A 19,322-nucleotide genomic window follows, 5' to 3' on the forward strand; every position below is an offset into this window, starting at 1 on the left:
CCCGGTGTCCCCCTAGTTTGTTTCCTGGATTCCCCACTGACCGTAGCTTATTAATAAAAAATACCTGATTTATAGCGCTAGGACAGGCTTAGAGCCTTGCATTTCCCGACACAAAAGGTGGTGGCAGCTGAGGGGCCATATTGCCCCCTTACTGCTGCTAGGCATCAGAAGTACATATTGAAATAAAAAACTATACTTTTTTCAATAAAGTTAGATTACAAAGTACTATATTTTTATTAATTCAATGTATTAAAAACATTTTTTTCTCTTCAGGGTACCCCCTTTAACCTGTAATGTATTTTAAATATATCTACAACGGTGCCATGCAGCAAAGAGCCAATTGAGAGATCTGGCCCCCTATTTCTTGCCCTTTTATTGGATTTTACAGGTCCCAAGGCTCTTGAGGTCTTATATAAATTCTTTATGCTCGCCTCATTACTACTAAAATTAGCCAGACACCCCTTCCAGCTGAGACATATCAGAAAGCCCTTATCCCCCTCTTTGACTAATAAGGAATAGCAAGAAGTTTCCTCTTCTGCTCACAATTATTTTACAGTATTAACTTAGCAATGCGTAACATCACACTATGGCCCAGTCTCCACTAGAGATGAACAAATTTATGCTAATGCACTTTGTTATCTCTGCAATCCCCTCATCAACCTGCTTGCATTTAACTGACTGACATTCTGTGCCCCTCCTCCCCAGGTGCTGGGAAAAGCTAGATCCAGTCCTGGGAAACTTCTGGAAAATGAAACTTCTGGAAAATTACAGTAAATTTGCTCTTCTCTATTCTCCACCATCCTTTATCTAACCCTAAGAAGCCCCAACACACGACCAAGTACCTTTGTGTCTCACAGATGGCAGTAAAGCATTAGATTTGGGCTGTAGGGGACTGAAGAAATAGTGAAGAACAAGCTTAAAGGTGAACTCCGGATAAGAAAAACTTGTATTCTATTAAAAGTACATTAAATAGAGATTTGTCTATACAATTTATTACTGTATCTGTACGGTTCTGCCACACTGGTAGCTGTTAAAATCCAGGAAGTGAAAAAATATGGCCCCACCTTAGGAGACAAATATTCCATGCCTCTGTCTCACATTGTGTGTGTTTGCTAGACACAAGCTGATGATGCAGAGAGGGGGCAGGGCGTGATTCACCATCTCAGACTGGCCAGAAGCAGGTGTTTCAGCTTCGCTGATTGTGCAAAAGTCTACAGAGAAATTAGGGCTATGTTCACACATGTTGGAGTGTCATTGCAGTACTGCAGCATCTGCACAAAAAAGATAATGCTAAACAGCAGAGAGGATAAGAGCCATCACTGCCAATCCCTGTACAAAAAACAAGGCATAAACAGTATATCCCATGTAAGATAATATCGGATAAAGTCCTTTTTGTGGGAATTAACTTCAAAGATAAAAGATGCTTGATCATAATATGTGCGTGGAGATGAAAAGAAAAAAAAGAAAATTTTAATTTTAAAAGTTCTTTGCTTTATTCCAGTATTTGCGTTACAGGTAGAGAATACAGCGTGCTGTGCGGGTGGGACCACAATAAAATTATAAAGTACTGCAAATAATTCAGTAACACAATAATACTGAAATGTGTGAACACAGCCCAGATCTTCTGCAACAGCTTTGGGCGGGGAATAGGCAGTGTGGGGGACTGTAATGGAACAGCTGAGGGAAAGTAATGCATTCTGGAACCTGTAGTACTGAGTACATCTGCTCAACCAGGAAATACAGAAACACAAAACAGAACAAAACCCCCCAAAACAAATGGATTTTTGGTAGTTTCAAAACTGGGTTAGATAGGTAAGTATTGTTATATGCTTCTGCAGAAGTTTCATTTTTTTTTTTACCTCTGCCCGGAGTTCCCCTTTAATGCTTTGCTTCCTGTTTTCTATACGTGTATGAAATAATTTGAAAACGCCTCATATACCAAATTAGGAATTAAGATGTTTGTGCAACTATGGAATGACTTCACTGGGTGGTGACTAAATTGAGCAACTGAAGGACTTACATTAAGTGACACATTGTAGAAATTATAACATGACTACACGGTTATGGTCATAATATTATAATTATACTCATTATCAACCCCATTAATGATGAAAACCAACCGGCACTACTATCAGCCTCTCCCTAATATTTGTTTTAATTTCTAGACACCTGGAACACTGGGTCTTTTCTCCCCTAATCAGCTATCTCTCTTCAATCCCTGATGTCTAAATGTATTAACTCTTCTCTGATTTGTTTTGGATTTTACTGTAGCATTACAACACTGTCAGCATGAATCTTAGATTAATGAAAATATATGTTTCTGGTTGTATAATATATCCAATCGTTGGTGGTTAGGACCCCAGGGTACATCAGAGACATTAACTTTGACTGGAGTGGGTTTCATGCAATGTAAGTGCTTTATATTCTCCAGTTCCACCTGGCGTTGCTATTTAAGGGGTTATCCGGTTAGGTATAATACCTGTGGAATCATTCCAGCTCCTGGAGACTAACAATTTGTTCATTACTTTATCAGTCTCCTTCCTCCAGTTCTGAGCCTGCTACTTTATGCTGAAAACACAGAAAACTGTATGTGAGCTGTTCACTCAGTCTCTCCCCCTTCCCTTCTTAGACGACTCATGTAAACGCCTGTAAAAAGCATCCCTGACCGGCTGTATCTCCACTCTGTAATGCAGGGAGGGTTAATGACAATGAGGTCACAAACTTGACCTTAGATTAATCCTCCCGTCATTTATTTTGATTGTAATTTTGGAGTCGTGAAGGAATTTTTCGCCCTGTGGTGGGTCATTTGGCATCTGCCTTATGAGGGGTTTCGCCATCCTCTGTTTGATAGCGATATACAGTCTCTAGATATGGAACTAGATTTGAAACTTATAGGGAATTCCAGTACAAGGCAAGAATGTACTACCCAATATAGGAAACCAGCGTCAGGGAACATGGTCCTTCAAGAGATAAGTGGCCATCCATTTCACACTATTATACCAGTGGTAGAAATGATTAGAACCAAAAATTTAACTAGAACTAAAAATTTAGAAACTAAAAAAAAAAAAATTAGAAGACTCACTAAGAGGTTATCCAAATTAATTTTGGTAAAGCATAGTTCATAAATTTTGTGAAGATTTGTTGAGGGACAGAACATTCAAGAATGATGACCCTGGCAGATGTGTTTTCTACATCTTACAGTAGGGAATATCAGCCTGTTATTGCAATGTACAGAAAAATCTCAATATTCTAAGATAGGTTGCCTGAGATGTCAAAGGTTGTTTGTATGTAGCCAAAACGTGTACATATCTATCAAAAATACACCTGGCATACTACAGAGAAAAAGCAGCAATTTTTGTGTAAACCAAACATTTTTTGCTTCCTTCTTGGGGTATGCCTGGCTCACCTAATGGATGAGCAGGAGAGGCAGTAAGGCAAGGAGGAGGTGGTGTGGCCTCCTTCCATGCCTGACCTATGATGATCTATTCCTGCTAGCACATAAATAATGGCAGAAATATATGCCTGCTACTGAGCAGCAGTAGATTTACTGAGTGGCATGCGCCCCTTTGTAAATCCAGCATAGGGGTGGGGATTTATAGAAGACTGGCATACAGGTATGATGGTCTTGATAAAGTCCCTCCCTAGTCTTTTTGTAAGCTCCCCTGGGAAAAAAAAGAAAACTGGACAGAGGGCTTTTTTTTAGATGTAACCAAGTCAGGTGTGTAATTTGCAAGCATGCAACACCAAGTGATTTTTTTTTTTGTTGCAATAACAAAAATACACATAAATGCTAGATCGGCGCTCACTTATAGATGTGTGGGCTGCACGGACATTGTTAGTAATCTCCAAGCAGCCCTACTTTAAAGGTGTAATATAGAAAAAAATAAAGAGATGTACTGCCCACACTCCCCCAGTGTCCTCCAGCCTTGTCTAAGGCTGCAGTGAGTGGAGAATACCAGAAACAAGCCCGGAGGCCAGGACGGGAGCGTGGAGAGGTAAGCATGCTTCTTTATTTTTTTCTTTACCCTTGCATCAGCCATCAGCTGTGAATCACAATTATATGTAGTGATGCACAATCAATAATTTTCAAACTTGCCAAAAGACAATGATCAGCCGCCGAAGACTGCTTGTTCTCTTTATTATATGAGGTAATATTTGCCTGAATTTTCCTAATTGGGCAGATAATCACCCCGTGTAATAGGGCCCTTATGGTGGTTTTACACGGAACGATAATCGTACATGTAAACGCAGCGAACGATCAAGCGACGAGCGAGAAATCGTTCATTTTGATCTTTCAACAAGTTCTCAAATCGTCGTTGATCGTTCGCCAAAAAATTCGCTGATCGTTCCGTGTAAACAGTCTTTCAACGATTTCCCCTATGTGTGAGATAGGCTTAAGCGATCGCGAAACGATCGCAAAACGAATATTCCGTACGATGTATCATTCCGTCTAAACACTGATCGTTATAAAAAAAAAATTCATTTAAAATCGGTAATTGTGCGATTGGGCGAATTATCGCTCCGTGTAAAACCACCATTAGACTAGTCAGTGCTTTTCTGGGAACTTCTGAAGGCCTGCTACACTGAAGTAGGATAGCAGCATAGAGACAGCGAATGTGTTATATATAGGCTGCACACACAACAATGGAATTAGCAAAATATAAATCTTTATTGACAACACCACAGACAACGTTAAAAACACTTAAAATTGGACCACATACGCGTGGGGCCACATACGCGTGGGGTTTAGGTGGTATTGTACCAGGATGGCTACATGATTTTTATCTTTATTATTTTGATTCAGGGCACTGGGCCCTTTGTGATGAATTTATTGGCTGCTATATCATATGTATTGATTTATCTTTTGATTGCATTCTCTGCCTATATTGGTATGGTAGCTGTGTAGCACAATCAGGGTACAAACACACACAACGTATACGCAGCAGATACGCAGCAGATCTGCAGCAGATTTGATGGTGCAGATTTGATGCTGTATTCAGTTATTTAGATCTAATCTGCTGCGTATCTGCTGCGTATCGCATCAGAAAATACGCTGCGTATACGGTGTGTGTTTGTACCTTTATACTGCTTTGTCCTGGTACTGTGTCGCTACTCCGATGATTGTGGCAGTCGCCAGTTTTTGTGTTTGACCTATGTGGTCCAATTTTAACGTTGTCTGTGGTGTTGTCAATAAAGATTTATATTTTGCTTATTCCATTGTTGTGTGTGCATCCTATATATAACACATTCGAAAAATTGTACAGTATATGTTCGCTGCACCTTACTACGGAATTTGGAAGGTGTTGGGGGATATATACTCTGAGTGCACTACTATTCTAACGCCCAAGAATATTTATAAAACAAAATAAAAACGTATGTAGGCTCTCTAGGAGTAAATCCTGTATATCAGATGTTTATGGGAGCAAATGAATTATATATTAGATATCTGGTGTTTATGAAGGCGAATTAATTACAGGAGATATTTAAATATAACAATTTTTATCTTTTAAAAAATTAAAATTTCATAAATTCATAGTAATATACATAATTATATAGAATAAATCAAAACAAAATAAATGGTTCAGTTTATAGATAAAATAAACAATAAAATTCAATGTTTTATAGTGTAGTTCACTGGAGATAGAATGTCCGCGCAGGGCCCTTGCGCTGGTTGTCCTAACAATATAAATCACAATTTACATATGGAATGAATGTTCTTATGGTATTTGAACTCTCTGGCCTCTTGCCCCGTACCGCTTTGGAAGTAGATGATATTTAGTTGTAGTTCCGTGGTATTATTATAATATTTAGATGGGGCTTAGTTTGTTTGCCCTCAGAATGTCCCATATATACTAGATTCGTAGATCTCACTTTATGTGCATAAGAGAGAAGGGACAATCCGTTACGTGTACTTTTGCAAATACAGTGCGATGTGGTGAGTGTTTGTACTCAGCATAGCTGGTGTTGCGTGCAAGCTGTGTTGGTGGGTAAACCACCTCTCACCAGATATCCAATGTTCACTAGCCGTGTTGAGAATGGATCAGCCGGGCTTTGGAGTGTATCTCTCTCCGGTCTCTGTTGTTCTCCTTATCGGCGTGTGCAGGATTCACAGGGAGCTGTCACTGTGTCCGCATGGTGTAGAGCGCGCGCTCGTTTGAATCTTTGGCAACGGTTCCAGCGAGTGCGGGGTAGAGGCTGCGGGAGTAGATGGATGTATGCCAAATATCTTTATCCGTTTAGTTATCTTTAACTAAATGGATAAAGATATTTGGCATACATCCATATTCGTAGTGAGATCTACGAATCTAGTATATATGGGACATTCTGCGGACAAAGTGTACAATCAGATAGAGGGCAAACAAACTAAGCCCCATCTAAATATTATAATAATACCACGGAACTACAACTAAATATCATCCAGTTCCAAAGCGGTACGGGGGCAAGAGGCCAGAGAGTTCAAATACCATAAGAACATTCATTCCATATGTAAATTGTGATTTATATTGTTAGGACAGCCAGCGCAAGGGCCCTGCGCGGACATTCTATCTCCAGTGAACTACACTATAAAACGTTGAAATTTATTGTTTATTTTATCTATAAACTGAACCATTTATTTTGTTTTGATTTATTCTATATAATTATGTATATTACTATGAATTTATGAAATTTTAATTTTTTAAAAGATAAAAATTGTTATATTTAAATATCTCCTGTAATTAATTCGCCTTTATAAACACCAGATATCTAATATATAATTAATTTGCTCCCATAAACATCTCATATACAGGATTTACTCCTAGAGAGCCTACATACGTTTTTATTTTGTTATATAACACATTCGCTGTCTCTGTGGTTTTGTAGCATCTTGTATGGGATGTGTTTGGGTGCACCACTATCGGATATATAGCTGTGCCCACCATTTTTCTTTTTTGTTTGGATAGCAGCATAGAGGCTAGTCTGCATCCACTCTGCAGCTAAGCATAGGAAAAGCAGACACAGAGATGTAGTTTGCAGGGGGGTAACAAGGAGGATACCGCCTGGGGACCGCCTGGAAAACATGGATGCATGTTTACATCGATCAGTTTTCCTTCGTACGAAACAAAGGAGTCTGCTTCGCTCATCTCTAATTAATGCCGCAGTGGCAGCATTGTTCACACAGCATTGATAGTATAATTATACGTATTGTAATAACAATGTGTAAAAACAATGCAAAAATATAACCACAAAAACGTTGAAATAGAATAAGGAGCTTTAATTGTACCTTTTCAGCCTCTTCTTTACTCATAGCTAAAGCAAGCTGCAATTGAAGTTCTTCTTCCCCAGTACTCTGAGGCCTTGCATGTTCCAATTCTGGAGAAAGGGCTGAAACAGAGGCTGAAAAAAACAAACAAAAGTGAGAAAAAGAAAATTCTATCTATGGTTCCTATTTCAATCAGCTGCCCATGATGATCATTAGGGCATTCATCACTATTCAGAATTCATTATTCTCTAAGAACATAAGTGGACTTGCATCCACTTCGGGGCAATATGGAATCCTGCCGTGCTCAGTCTCCTGCTTTAAGTGAATGGGAGAGCGTGCGCCTGTGCGCTGGCGCCGCTCTCCGCTCAAAGAACTAACATGTTCATTCTTTGAGCGGAGAGGAGAGGCAGCGGACAAGCGTGCGCTCTCCCATTCACTCAAAGAAGGAGACTGAGCGCGGCGGGATTGCGCCATGTTTCCTCAATGTGAACTGGCCCAAAGTCAGGAACGGACTATAAACAGGTCGTAAAGATAGGACTGAGATTTCTCCTCTTTTCAAATCCATTCCTGGCTTTGGCTGAAATCAATCTATAAAATAATCTGTCAGATATCTTTTGGTGTAATAGGGCCTTAACAATGTCAGCAGCTTAAAATTGCAGCTGACAAACTCCTTTTAAATCCCTCGAATACAGGGCTGGCCTTAGGGTAGATGGCGCCCTATGCAAAACTTTCTTTCGGTGACCCCCCCCTCCTCCCACTCCTGCACACAATTTATCATGTTTTAGACATGATAGACTAAATCCTACCACCCCTAAACCCCAGCCTCCTAAACCACTCAACCCCCGATAAAGGTACCTAACAGCGCACAGGAGGACAAAAGCCTCCGTGGCCATCTGTGGCCTTCCTGATTGGCGCTCCTGCAGGCAATTGTACAAAGGGGCGTAGCTAGGGGTTCAGCCTAGGGGAAGGGGCAGGCAAGTCTGAGTGGGCCCCCAAACGATTATGTTACCTATGGGGAACATAAGCAGATTACAATGCCTATCTATCTAGTTGGGTGACATCCATCATACTGACAACAAGATGCTGGAAAGCTGGGGACCTCCATCATACTGACTACAAGATGCTGGGAAAGCTGGGTAACCGCCATCATACTGACTACAAGATGCTGGGAAAGCTGGGTGACCTCCATCATACTGACTAGCACAGTGCTTCTCAAACTTTTTCTACTGGAGCCTCACCCAACAGACCAAGGCAATGCCTGGGCCTCACCAGACTGACCAAGAGGGTGACTGGGCCTCATTATCTGTGGTAAAAGTCCATTTAAAAGCTGAAAATAATACTAGATCTACCTTACACCTGTCTCCCAAGCTCTAGATACTAATAAAGCAAGTACAAAATAAATTAATAATGTTATTAAAATGGAGATCTTTGCAAACAGAAAAAGGACTAAGCAGATCATAGTTACTTTTGTAAAAACTGTCTCCCCAGCTGGGCCTCACCAACAACTAAGTAGGAGGCGCCTCACTGGTGAGGCCCGCCTCACAGTTTGAGAAGCACTGGACTAGCAGATGCTGGAAAGCTGGGAGACCGCCATCATACTGAGTACAAGATGCTGGAAAGCTGGGTGACCTCCATTATACTGAGTACAAGATGCTGGGAAAGCTGGGTGACCTCCATCATACTCACTACAAGATGCTGGAAAGCTGGGTGACCTCCATTATACTGAGTACAAGATGCTGGGAAAGCTGGGTGACCTCCATCATACTGACTACAAGATGCTGGGAAAGCTGGGTGACCTCCATTATACTGACTGCCAGCTGCTGGAAAACTGTGTGACCTCCATCATACTGACTGCGATAAATCATTTTTAAATAAATCATTGCCAATCACAAATGGCATATTATGTAACTAGCCCAGGAAAGACTCCTTCCAGCCAGCAGCATATGGCAGTAGTATCAGTGCAGAGCACAGACTGCTGCTGCTGATGATGATCAATAGTCTGTTCCCAGCACACCGAGGGATGTGGCTGCTGCTATCTCTCTATGTTCTTCTCACTGCCTCCTCCATCCTATGTCTACCTGCCCTTGCTTGCTGCCCCTCAGCAGGATAATGGATGAAGGCCCTGTGCACTCTGCAAGAAAAGAGTCAGTTTCCCACCCGCGGTCGGACCAATATTATGTGGCAGTCACTCTATTGCGGTAATATTGGTATATAGTGTGGTGGCCACATAATGGCGGTAATGATAATGTACGTATACACTAAATATAGACCAATATTACCAGCATAGACTGACCACTGCATGATACTACACACACTATATACAGACCAATATTATCGCCACAGTGTGACCACCCCATAATGACTCTGTATACACTATATACAGACCAATATTACTGCCATAGACTGACCACTGCATGATACTATACACCAGGGGTACTCAACAACTTTTAGTGAGGGTCCGCTTACCGGGGTCTATTGTCAGGTGAAGGTCCTAGCTGAACATCAGTAGGAAACGTGTTTTGTTACTTTTCACAAACGTTCAACTATTTACATACAGAATTGCTGCTTATTAGCGGGAAAATTGGCATTTTTTCTCTCTCACCAGCCCTTTGATATTAGGTACAAAGGGGGTGACTGCCCTGGTAGTATATAGCCCCCCTGTTGCTCCCCCAGTAGTTTATAGCCTCACTGTGCGCTCTCCCCCAGTAGTATATAGCCACCTGTTGCTCCCCCCCCTGTGTGCTCACCCCCTGTAGTACATAGCCCCCTGTGCGCTGTCCCCCGGTAGTATATAGCCCCCCTGTGCACTCTCCCCCAGTAGTATATAGCCCTCCTGTGTGCTCCCCCCAGTAGTATATAGTGCCCCTGTGCTCTCCCCCTGTAGTATATAGCCCCCCGTGTGCTCTCCCCTGTAGTATATAGCCCCCTGTGAGCTCTCCCCCAGTAGTATATAGCCCCCCTGTGCTCTCCCCCTGTAGTATAAAGCCCCCTGTGAGCTCCCCCAGTAGTATATAGACCCCCTGTGAGCTCCCACCAGTAATATATAGCCCCCCTGTGCTCTCCCCCTGTGGTATATAGCCCCCCCTGTGAGCTCCCCCCAGTAGTATAGAGCCCCCTGTGCTCTCCCCCTGTAGTATATATAGTCCCCTGTGCACTCCCCCACAGTAGTATATAGCCCCCTGTGAGCTCCCCCCAGTAGTATATAGCCCCCCTGTGAGCTCCCCCCAATAGTAAATAAACCCCCCGTGAGCTCCCCCAATAGTATATAGCCCCCCCCGTAGTATATATAGCCCCCTGTGCAATCCCCCACAGTAGTATTTAGCCCCCTTTGAGCTCCCCCTAGTAGTATATAGCCCCGTGAGCTCCCCCCAGTAGTATATAGCCCCCCTGTGAGCTCCCCCAATAGTATATAGCCCCCCAGTAGTATATAGCCCCCTGTGCACTCCCCCACAGTAGTATATAGCCCCCTGTGAGCTCCCCCCAGTAGTATATAGCTCCCCTGTGAGCTCCCCCCAATAGTATATAGCCCCCCAGTAGTATATAGCCCCCTGTGCACTCCCCCACAGTAGTATATAGCCCCCTGTGAGCTCCCCCCAGTAGTATATAGCCCCCTTGTGAGCTCCCCCCAATAGTATATAGCCCCCTGTGCACTCCCCCACAGTAGTATATAGCCCCCTGTGAGCTCCCCCCAGTAGTATATAGCCCCCTGTGAGCTCCCCCCAGTAGTATATAGCCCCCCTGTGAGCTCCACTCAATAGTATATAGCCCCCCGTAGTATATAGCCCCCTGTGCACTCCCCCACAGTTATATATAGCCCCCTGTGAGCTCCCCCCAGTAGTATATAGCCCCCTGTGAGCTCCCCCCAATAGTATATAACCCCCCCAGTAGTATATAGCCCCCTGTGAGCTCCCCCAAGAAGTATATAGCCCCCCCTTATAGATGGCCCCTAGTCAAAAAAAACCAAAACAAACCACAACTCACCTAGCACCTCGCTCCCCCGCTGCCTTCTTCTTTTCTCCTGTCGGCCCGGCCTCCGGCTGATACGCGCTCTCTGGGGACGTCACGGGGATTCCCCAGCAGAGCGCGCACCAGTGACCTCAGTGAATGCCGCTGGCCTGCACTTCCCGGAAGTACAGGCCGGCGGCGCACACTGTGGTCTTTGGTGCACGCCCTCCTGGGGAATCCCCGGGACGTCCCCAGAGAGTGCGTATCTGCCGGGGGCCGGGCGGACACTGCCGCGGGAGGCATTGCGGTGGGGAGCGGGACCTCTGACCAGGGGTCCAGACAGCTGGCCCCTGCGGTCCGGGTTCGGACCGCGGTCCGTCTGTTGAGGACCCCTGTTATACACACTATATACAGACCAATATTACCGCCACAGTGTGACCACCCCATAATGACTCTGTATACACTATATACAGACCAATATTACCGCCATAGACTGACCACCACCTAGGACTGAATACCACCTTATTTTTGTCCTCAATAAAACACTTTGTATTGCCCTAGTGACATAATCATACACTATACATAGGAGCTGCAGCCAATCACCAGCCTCAGTGGTCACATGCAGCAATTACATAGGACTGATGAGGCCAGAGAATGGCTGCAGCTCCTATGTACAGTCTATTCACCTCTACAACTACACCTCTACATCCATGAAAACACATTATACAGATCCAAATCATCCAGTCCATAGAGTACACACATGACATGTAACACACACTGCATTCATCTATTATGTACATACATCGTCCCGACTGCTGTAACATTACACCAGTCACAGCAGGAAGAAGGAGGAGGTCACATGGTGCAGGAGGGAGGTCAAATGGTGCAGGAGGGGGAGGGGGTCCAGCACACCACGAGAGCCCAGCGTCCAGTAGCCTCTGTGTGACCTCTGATAGCAGCAATTAGCTGTAGCCAGGGATCACTGCCAGAGGCTGCAGGACACTGTCTGTGTGCTCCTGCCCCTAACACTCACTGTCCTAACCCCACCCCCACGCCGGCCCTGAGGATGGGAGGCTGCCAGCTGGAGGGGGCGCTCAGGCAGAAAGACAGCACATCTTACTTAGAGATTCCTATGTCTAAGTTAGTTGTACAGCTCTCTGTCTGCCAGAGCGCCCCCTAGCTGGCCAGGAGTTATGCGCCCTGTGCAAATGCACAGGTCGCCCCCCCAAAGGCCGGCCCTGCTGGAATATGTCATCTCTATATCATGCTTCGAGCTGCAGACATGAGCAGACAACTGATAGGATGATAAAACAAATGATAAAACAGTCCGTTAAACATATACATTTTATAAAGAAAACAGATGCAAAAACAAATGCAATTGTGTGCAATCTACTTGGATCCGTTAATTCCATTGACTTCCATTATAAAAAAAATGCTTTTTTTTAGTGTACACAAAAACATGGTTAAAACGGATATGTTAAACAGACTGCAAAAACAAACAAACTCAGTGTGAACCCAGCCATCTGAGTTATTTGCAAAGTTAAAAAAACACGTCTGTCCAGTCTACCAATTACTATCCACCTAAGAGTTAAAAAATGAAATGCTAGCTGGTCTTACTCAACAAGTCCCCCTGAGTATTTTGAGACGTCTCCTGTCTTTCTAGCTGCTGCCATTCCTGAGTTACAAGTTTTTTCTAAAAGTCGATGTGCATCCAAGATGGAAAACTACATTTCCCATCATGCATTTCCCTGACTGGTCCATTTGTGTACTCGCACCCTTAGCTTTCTTTCCTGCTCACTGCTGTCAATACTATTGCACAGTAAACACAGGACTTTTTTTTGTTCTCAATGATTTTCCATCACATCACCCCAGTATGTATTTCATACTAGCTGTTTAGTGGTGGTGGTGGTGGGGGGGGGGGGGGGGGCGGATTGTAAAAACATCCAAAACACTTACAAAGCTGTGACACAAAGACAGGTACATATGCCTGCATTCACTGATAGCAAGCAGAGAAAGAACTATTACTTTTCATATTAACGAAACCTAGGCCCAGGGACACATATAAGTCTATGGCCATTGTTTAATCAAATTATACGTTGTGTGAATGCTGCCAAAAATATTAGAATCTCAGCAGAACCTGATGGATATCATTATACTGTAAATCAATACAATACTTTTCCTGATCATTTTTAAAATCAGAGCCATTATACTGTATCTGTCATGGAATTATTGTGTCTAAAACTAATGACGCTAATTGAACAGAACCTAAGAGAAAGATTTGCCATTCTTCTATACAGTACATTACCTTCATTATAGCGTAGCCTATGGCTGCTGTCAATGGCTGCGGTTACTTGAGACATCCTTCTTCTTGTTGTCTGGGCTTGTGCCCTCTCTTGCTTTATTCTCTCCTCGTCTTTTAGCAGGGATACTATCTGTTTGGCCTTCTCTCGCACATTAATGCCATGGTCCTTTCCATCACGATCCAAGAACTGAAAATCTTTCAGAGTCTGTACAGCGATAAGATTCTCATTACATTCTTGCAACACTTTGTTGGATCCATTTTTGATCAAATAGTCCAAAAGTGTCAGACCTTTATAAACATGACGCCAATTTTTCCCACTGTCATTTAGTCTCCTCCAGACCATCATCATGACCTCAGTGTACTCTGCATTATATGTCATTTGAGCAATTTCCGCCATAAGAGTTGTGGAAGGTCCCCATGGGTCATTTGAAGTAGCCTCTCGAACCTTAACCTCAGCATCAGTATAATTATGGACGATGTTCTTAACTTGACGTCGTATAGATGAAGTAGCCATGATGAATTATTTCCTGACTCTCTACAATTCCTTAGTTTGTGATCTGTCAGTTTGTGTGTATTCACTTTCTATTGAAACGTCTGTGAAGTAAATGTGATAATGAAAAGCATAAAACTTAAACTTAAGACATGACACTAAAGATCCTACACTCCACACATACTCCGCTTAAAGGCTACTCCAGAACGAAAAACATTCAATACAAGGACTCACAACGTAGTCAGATGTCCAGGATATACAGCAAAACATTTCTTTATTTAAAGGAGAATTCCCATGAAACAAACAAAAAAAATCAGAGGCAGGCAGGGGGATGCAGTAACATAATAAAGACAATATACTTACCTGTCCACGTAGCCTCACAGCGTCGCTCTCACCTCTCTATGACAAGCACCGGAAGTCATTTTCAGCAGGCTTCTGCATATATATTACAGCCCCGACTCCTTCTGTTGCACCCTCATGGACCGGCTGATTGATTGCCTGCTCAGCCTGTCAATGACTGCAGTAGTGTCCCACCCCAGTCACTGATTGGCTGAGCAGGCAGGTACAAGACATTGCAGTAGAAGGAGCTGTTGGAGGCCGGCCGCTGGCTGATATTGGAAAGGCATTAATGCAAGAACAGGAGAATGGGTAAGTATATTTTCTTCATTATGTTCCTGTAACCCCCTGCCTGCCCCAGATTTTTTAGTTTCATAAGACTTCTCCTTAAAAGTTAATCTGTCAGCCCTCTGCATACTAAGGGTCAGTTCACACTGAGGAATCAAGGCCGAAATTCCGAGCTGAATCCCTGTGAATTCAGGGGATATAGGTGCCCTGTACCTTACATTTAGGCGCTAAGGCAGGCGGAATTCCGAGTGGAGTCTGTGACGGGTATTCCGCTCAAAATTTCAGCTTTGATTCCTCAGTGTAAACTGACCAGAAGAGATGCAGACATAGGCTGACACATAATGATGCAATAACACCAAAGCTACCTTTTATAAAGCTAATGGCCTTTGGGGAAGTTATAAAATTAGTTTTTTACCATAGGCTGGTGACCTGGGGTCCAGCTGATGAAGTGCAAGTCAAACAAACATTACAAGTCAAGTCAAACATTAGATAAAGGCAGGCTTGTTCTTACAAAACGTTCACTATGATGGTGGATTATATAAAGAAACAGCAGAATTATATCCATACCTCTGACTATGCTTTGATTCCTTGTTTTGGTCATGAGAAGCAGATGTTTTTATAGCAAAAAAGGGTCCATGTAAATCAAGGAACCAAAGGATAGTGTGAAATGTCTTCGTGACATCTATATACCTCGTTCCAGGACATGCTGTAATCCCTGCACACCTACAAAGCACCAGTGACTGACTGTCTGCCATCTCTAACATTATGTCCTCCCTTTATTTAAGCCTGAATCTCACTAAAACCAACCTATGCCTGACATTTCCATCTCTGTTTATGGTACAACCATAACCCTTAGACAGCAAACTCGCTGCCTTGGGGCTATGTTTGTCTCTGATCTGTCCTTTACTCATTCATTCAATCAATCCCTCTTGTGTTCTTGTCACCTGCATCTAAAAAAAATCTCTAAAATTTTTAAATTTTCTACTGTTGAATCAGCTAAAACTTTCGTCGCTGCTGAGATCAATTTTTGCCTTGATTACTGATTACTCATTACCCCTTCTCCAGAAAAAAAAGAGTCAGACTTATAATGAAGCTCAATGGAGCCTGACTCTTTTTCTAACTCAGAGCAGGGAGAGGATGTGCTGCATGTCGTCTCCCGGCTCGTTCTCTCAATTGGTGTAGGTATGAACACTCAGACCCGAACCGATCAAAACTTTTGACATGTCTCTATGATATGCCAAAAGTTTTATGTAAAGACAGTGACACTTTAGTTGTGCAAACATAAACAGGTAATGGTGTGGGACACCTTCAGCAGAAGCCAACAAGGAGTGGGTAATAGTCTGCACTATCTACAGAGGTGACCCAAAGAAGAAGTCAGTGTGAAACCTATTCCTTGCTGGCTTCCGCTAAAAGCATCGCACACTGTTACCTGTGTATGGTTGCACATTAAATAAAGGAAACCATTTAGTCATTACACGGTGAGTGCAACCGCTGTTTTTTTATTCACTGTTGCTATCCACTGAACTCGGAATATGCATCACCCTGATTTTGTTCAACTACAAGCTACCCCTGTTACATGCTATAGCAGCAGTGCCGTCTATATCCTGTGTGTTCTTTTATACATTATGTTTAGATCTTGTAAGCGGGACCCTTACTTCTGTTTGAATTGATGGTTACATATTTATCTCAGTAATATCTGATTGTTGTATGTAACCCCCAAAATTGTAAAGTGCTGCAATATATGTTGGTGCTATACAAATAAAACTAGGGATGTTCCGAACCTGGTTCGGACGGGGTTCGTACGAACCCGAACCCTCTGCAATGATTACCGCTGTCTGCCTGCTCCGTGCAGCGGGCGGATCCAGCGGGAGGAACGCCTGGAAAACTGGGATACAGCCATAGGTATCCCAGTATCTGCACGGAGCGGGCAGACAGTGGGAATCCGATGCCGAGCGTTCGTGTTCAGCCGAACTTCGGCGGGTTCGGACCATCCCTAAATAAAACTATTATAATAGTACAAGCGATGTACGCCAATTTTTCACTACAATCCAGCCAGAATTTTTGTGCATTTAGCTTAGTCAATCTCTCACATTATCTGTATGTATTATGAAATCTCTGTATTCCCTATATTATATGTTCCATTATACATTGTGGTAGTTCCTGGTTATTTCCAAGATAAGTTTATCCACCCACCAGGACGTGTCATTTGGTTGGCACAGTCATTCTATTCTGTTTTCACATCTGTAAGGATACAGTGAGCCCTCAACTGAACCCAGCCCACTGTGCCTGCCTACCTGGACGATCTTCCCTAAACAGCAGCAACATTCCCTACTCTAACTACCAGGAAGGGGAGAAACTGAGGTCGTCTGAGTCAAAAACCTGTCAATCACAACTACAGTAAGTAAAAAATCCGAAAATCAAGAATAGTCACGGCAATGCCAAAGAAACATGAAACCAGAAGTGCAAGGACAAGGATTAAATCTGAAACCAATACAATACCAAAGCTGGACCAGCATACACGCAAAGGTAACGCAGTACAAAATCACAACCAGTAGCAGGGGTCAGGGTGCAAGCCAGAAGTCAGAACAAACCAAAGGAACCAAAGACAAATGTAACACAAGTGATTGGCGCAATATACATAGCAGACTCCAGATTAAATCTCTCCCGCTGCTGTCAGCAGTGAGCACCAAAGGCGCTTATGACTTGCCCGGCCGTTTCAGCTTAAGGCCCCGTTCACACTTCGAAATAGGCACTGAGATTCCGTGCGGACTCGGTGCCTAATCCTGCCTTTTTTCAGTTTCAATGGGAGGGCTGTCCGATCAAAGATTTGACATGTCAAGGCTTGCGCACCAGTGGGCTCGACGCGGAATCTCAAGGCTTGCGCACCAGTGGGTTCGATGCGGAATCTCAGTGCTGTTCGGTAGTGTGAAAAGGGCCTTACTAGGACTGATCAGAGACACGCCCCTGGCTCTTTATTGGCTGCCCAGCTGCAAGCAGCCATGGTAACCACCTCATGCCTTTACTGCTGCAATGGAGGGGCGGTGACCTCCACAGGAGCGCAGGGAGGTAAGTTCATTACATCTCTTCTGTGTAGTTATAGTCTATTGTACTCTTTTTCATTCTATATTCTAAAAGTCTCCACTGATATCATACAGAAGAGTTATCAAATAAAAAAAAGTAAAAACTAAAGTTTTTCTTTCAAGGTTTTTATTATTTTCTAGGTCAATAAAGGTCATTATAATCATTTAAAACTGGATGAAAGCATGTAGGAACTAGAAAGTGGATTCCACCAAATTCTGTTTTCAGTTACAGCATCTCTAACTATAACATGTTTCAGCCTGTACCAAGAAGTATTGCACGACAGTCACTTGTACTAGAATGAACAGAATGCAATGAGATTTTTCAGATAATGAAATATTTCCATCTAAAATAAAGGATATATTTACCAGAAAATACAAAAATGAAACAAAAAATTCTCAGATATAATTGGTTCACAAAGTCATCATTTGCAAGCTGCCTACTTTAATACATACATTAGTCCAGTGTAAGCCATGTTTACCACACAGAGTGTATTAAAGTCAGTTTTAGGGTATGTTCTAACACAGTAAAATAAAAGTAAAATAGGTATGAAACACAGGTGTATTTTGATCTCAAAATACAGCTGTGTTTATACCTATTTTACTGTCGTATTTTGCTTTTACAGCTTTTTACTGTGTGAACATAGATTTAGCCTGGAATCTTTAAAGGGGTAGTGCGGCGCTAAGAAATTATTCACAGAATAACACACATTACAGAGTTATACAACTTTGTAATGTATGTTATGTCTGTGAATCGCCCCCTTCCCTGTGTCCCCCCACCCCCGCACTTGTACCCGGAAGTGTGGTGCATTATACATTACCTGATCCGTGTCGCGCCCGTCCGCCATCTTGTGCCACAACGTCATCTTCGGCCGGCCGAAGCTCTCCGATTGCCCCGAGTGCCGGCCGCCCTCTGCCTCTGAAGATGACGTCGTGGCACAGAAGATCGGGGACGGGGGTCGGCACGTGACAGGTATGTATAATGCACCACACTTCCGAGTACACGTGCGGGGGTGGGAGGACACAGGGAAGGGGGCGATTCACAGACATAACATACATTACAAAGTTGTATAACTTTGTAATGTGTGTTATTCTGTAAATAATTTCTTAGCGCTGCACTACCCCTTTAAGCTAGGTTCACACACTATGAAATGTAAATTAACCAAAAAAATAAATAAACAAATAAACGCTGTTAAAAAAAAGTGCATTTTTTTTTTTTTATGTAATAACGTGCTCTTTTTAAGCCTAAATAAAAGCAACAGTCTGTGCACACATTGTATTAAAAAAAAAAAAATAAAAAAAAAAATGGCGTGCGTTTACACAGACTTTAACAGAACCCAATATTAGGTTAAGGCTATGTTCACACTGCGTAAAATATTACGGGCTAGTCGTGAAACTACGGCTGTTGTTTAATTTTGATTCCTAGCATGATTATAAAAGGGATGAAACAGGTCATTTACTTTAAATACTGCGCCCAGCCCAAGAAACCACTCCAATTTTTTACATCAAAATCAAGTTTAATTCGGCAGATATAAGTTTTACATTTGCGGCCGCATTGAAATCCACGGCCGTTGTTGCAGTATTACTGGCCGGAAATAATTGACATGTTCATTTTTCACAGGGCCGTATAAACAACGGCCGTTA

General features: G+C 42.9%; 1 protein-coding gene across 2 annotated transcripts in view; it reads right to left on the bottom strand.

The window, feature by feature from the left end:
* Positions 1 to 19,322, bottom strand: part of EPN3 (epsin 3) — a 52,886-nt gene that overhangs the window by 24,689 nt on the left and 8,875 nt on the right. For both annotated transcript variants that reach the window (XM_069953241.1, XM_069953240.1), the window contains exons 2-3: positions 13,491 to 14,081; positions 7,262 to 7,374 (exon numbers count right to left, since the gene is read on the bottom strand). In XM_069953241.1, the coding sequence (XP_069809342.1) occupies positions 7,262 to 7,374; positions 13,491 to 14,001 (624 nt within the window). In that variant the 5' untranslated portion in view covers positions 14,002 to 14,081. The remainder of the gene's footprint in view (positions 1 to 7,261; positions 7,375 to 13,490; positions 14,082 to 19,322) is intronic.

The sequence above is a fragment of the Dendropsophus ebraccatus genome, chromosome 14 (assembly GCF_027789765.1).
Source record: "Dendropsophus ebraccatus isolate aDenEbr1 chromosome 14, aDenEbr1.pat, whole genome shotgun sequence".
Classification (NCBI taxonomy): Eukaryota; Metazoa; Chordata; class Amphibia; order Anura; family Hylidae; genus Dendropsophus; species Dendropsophus ebraccatus.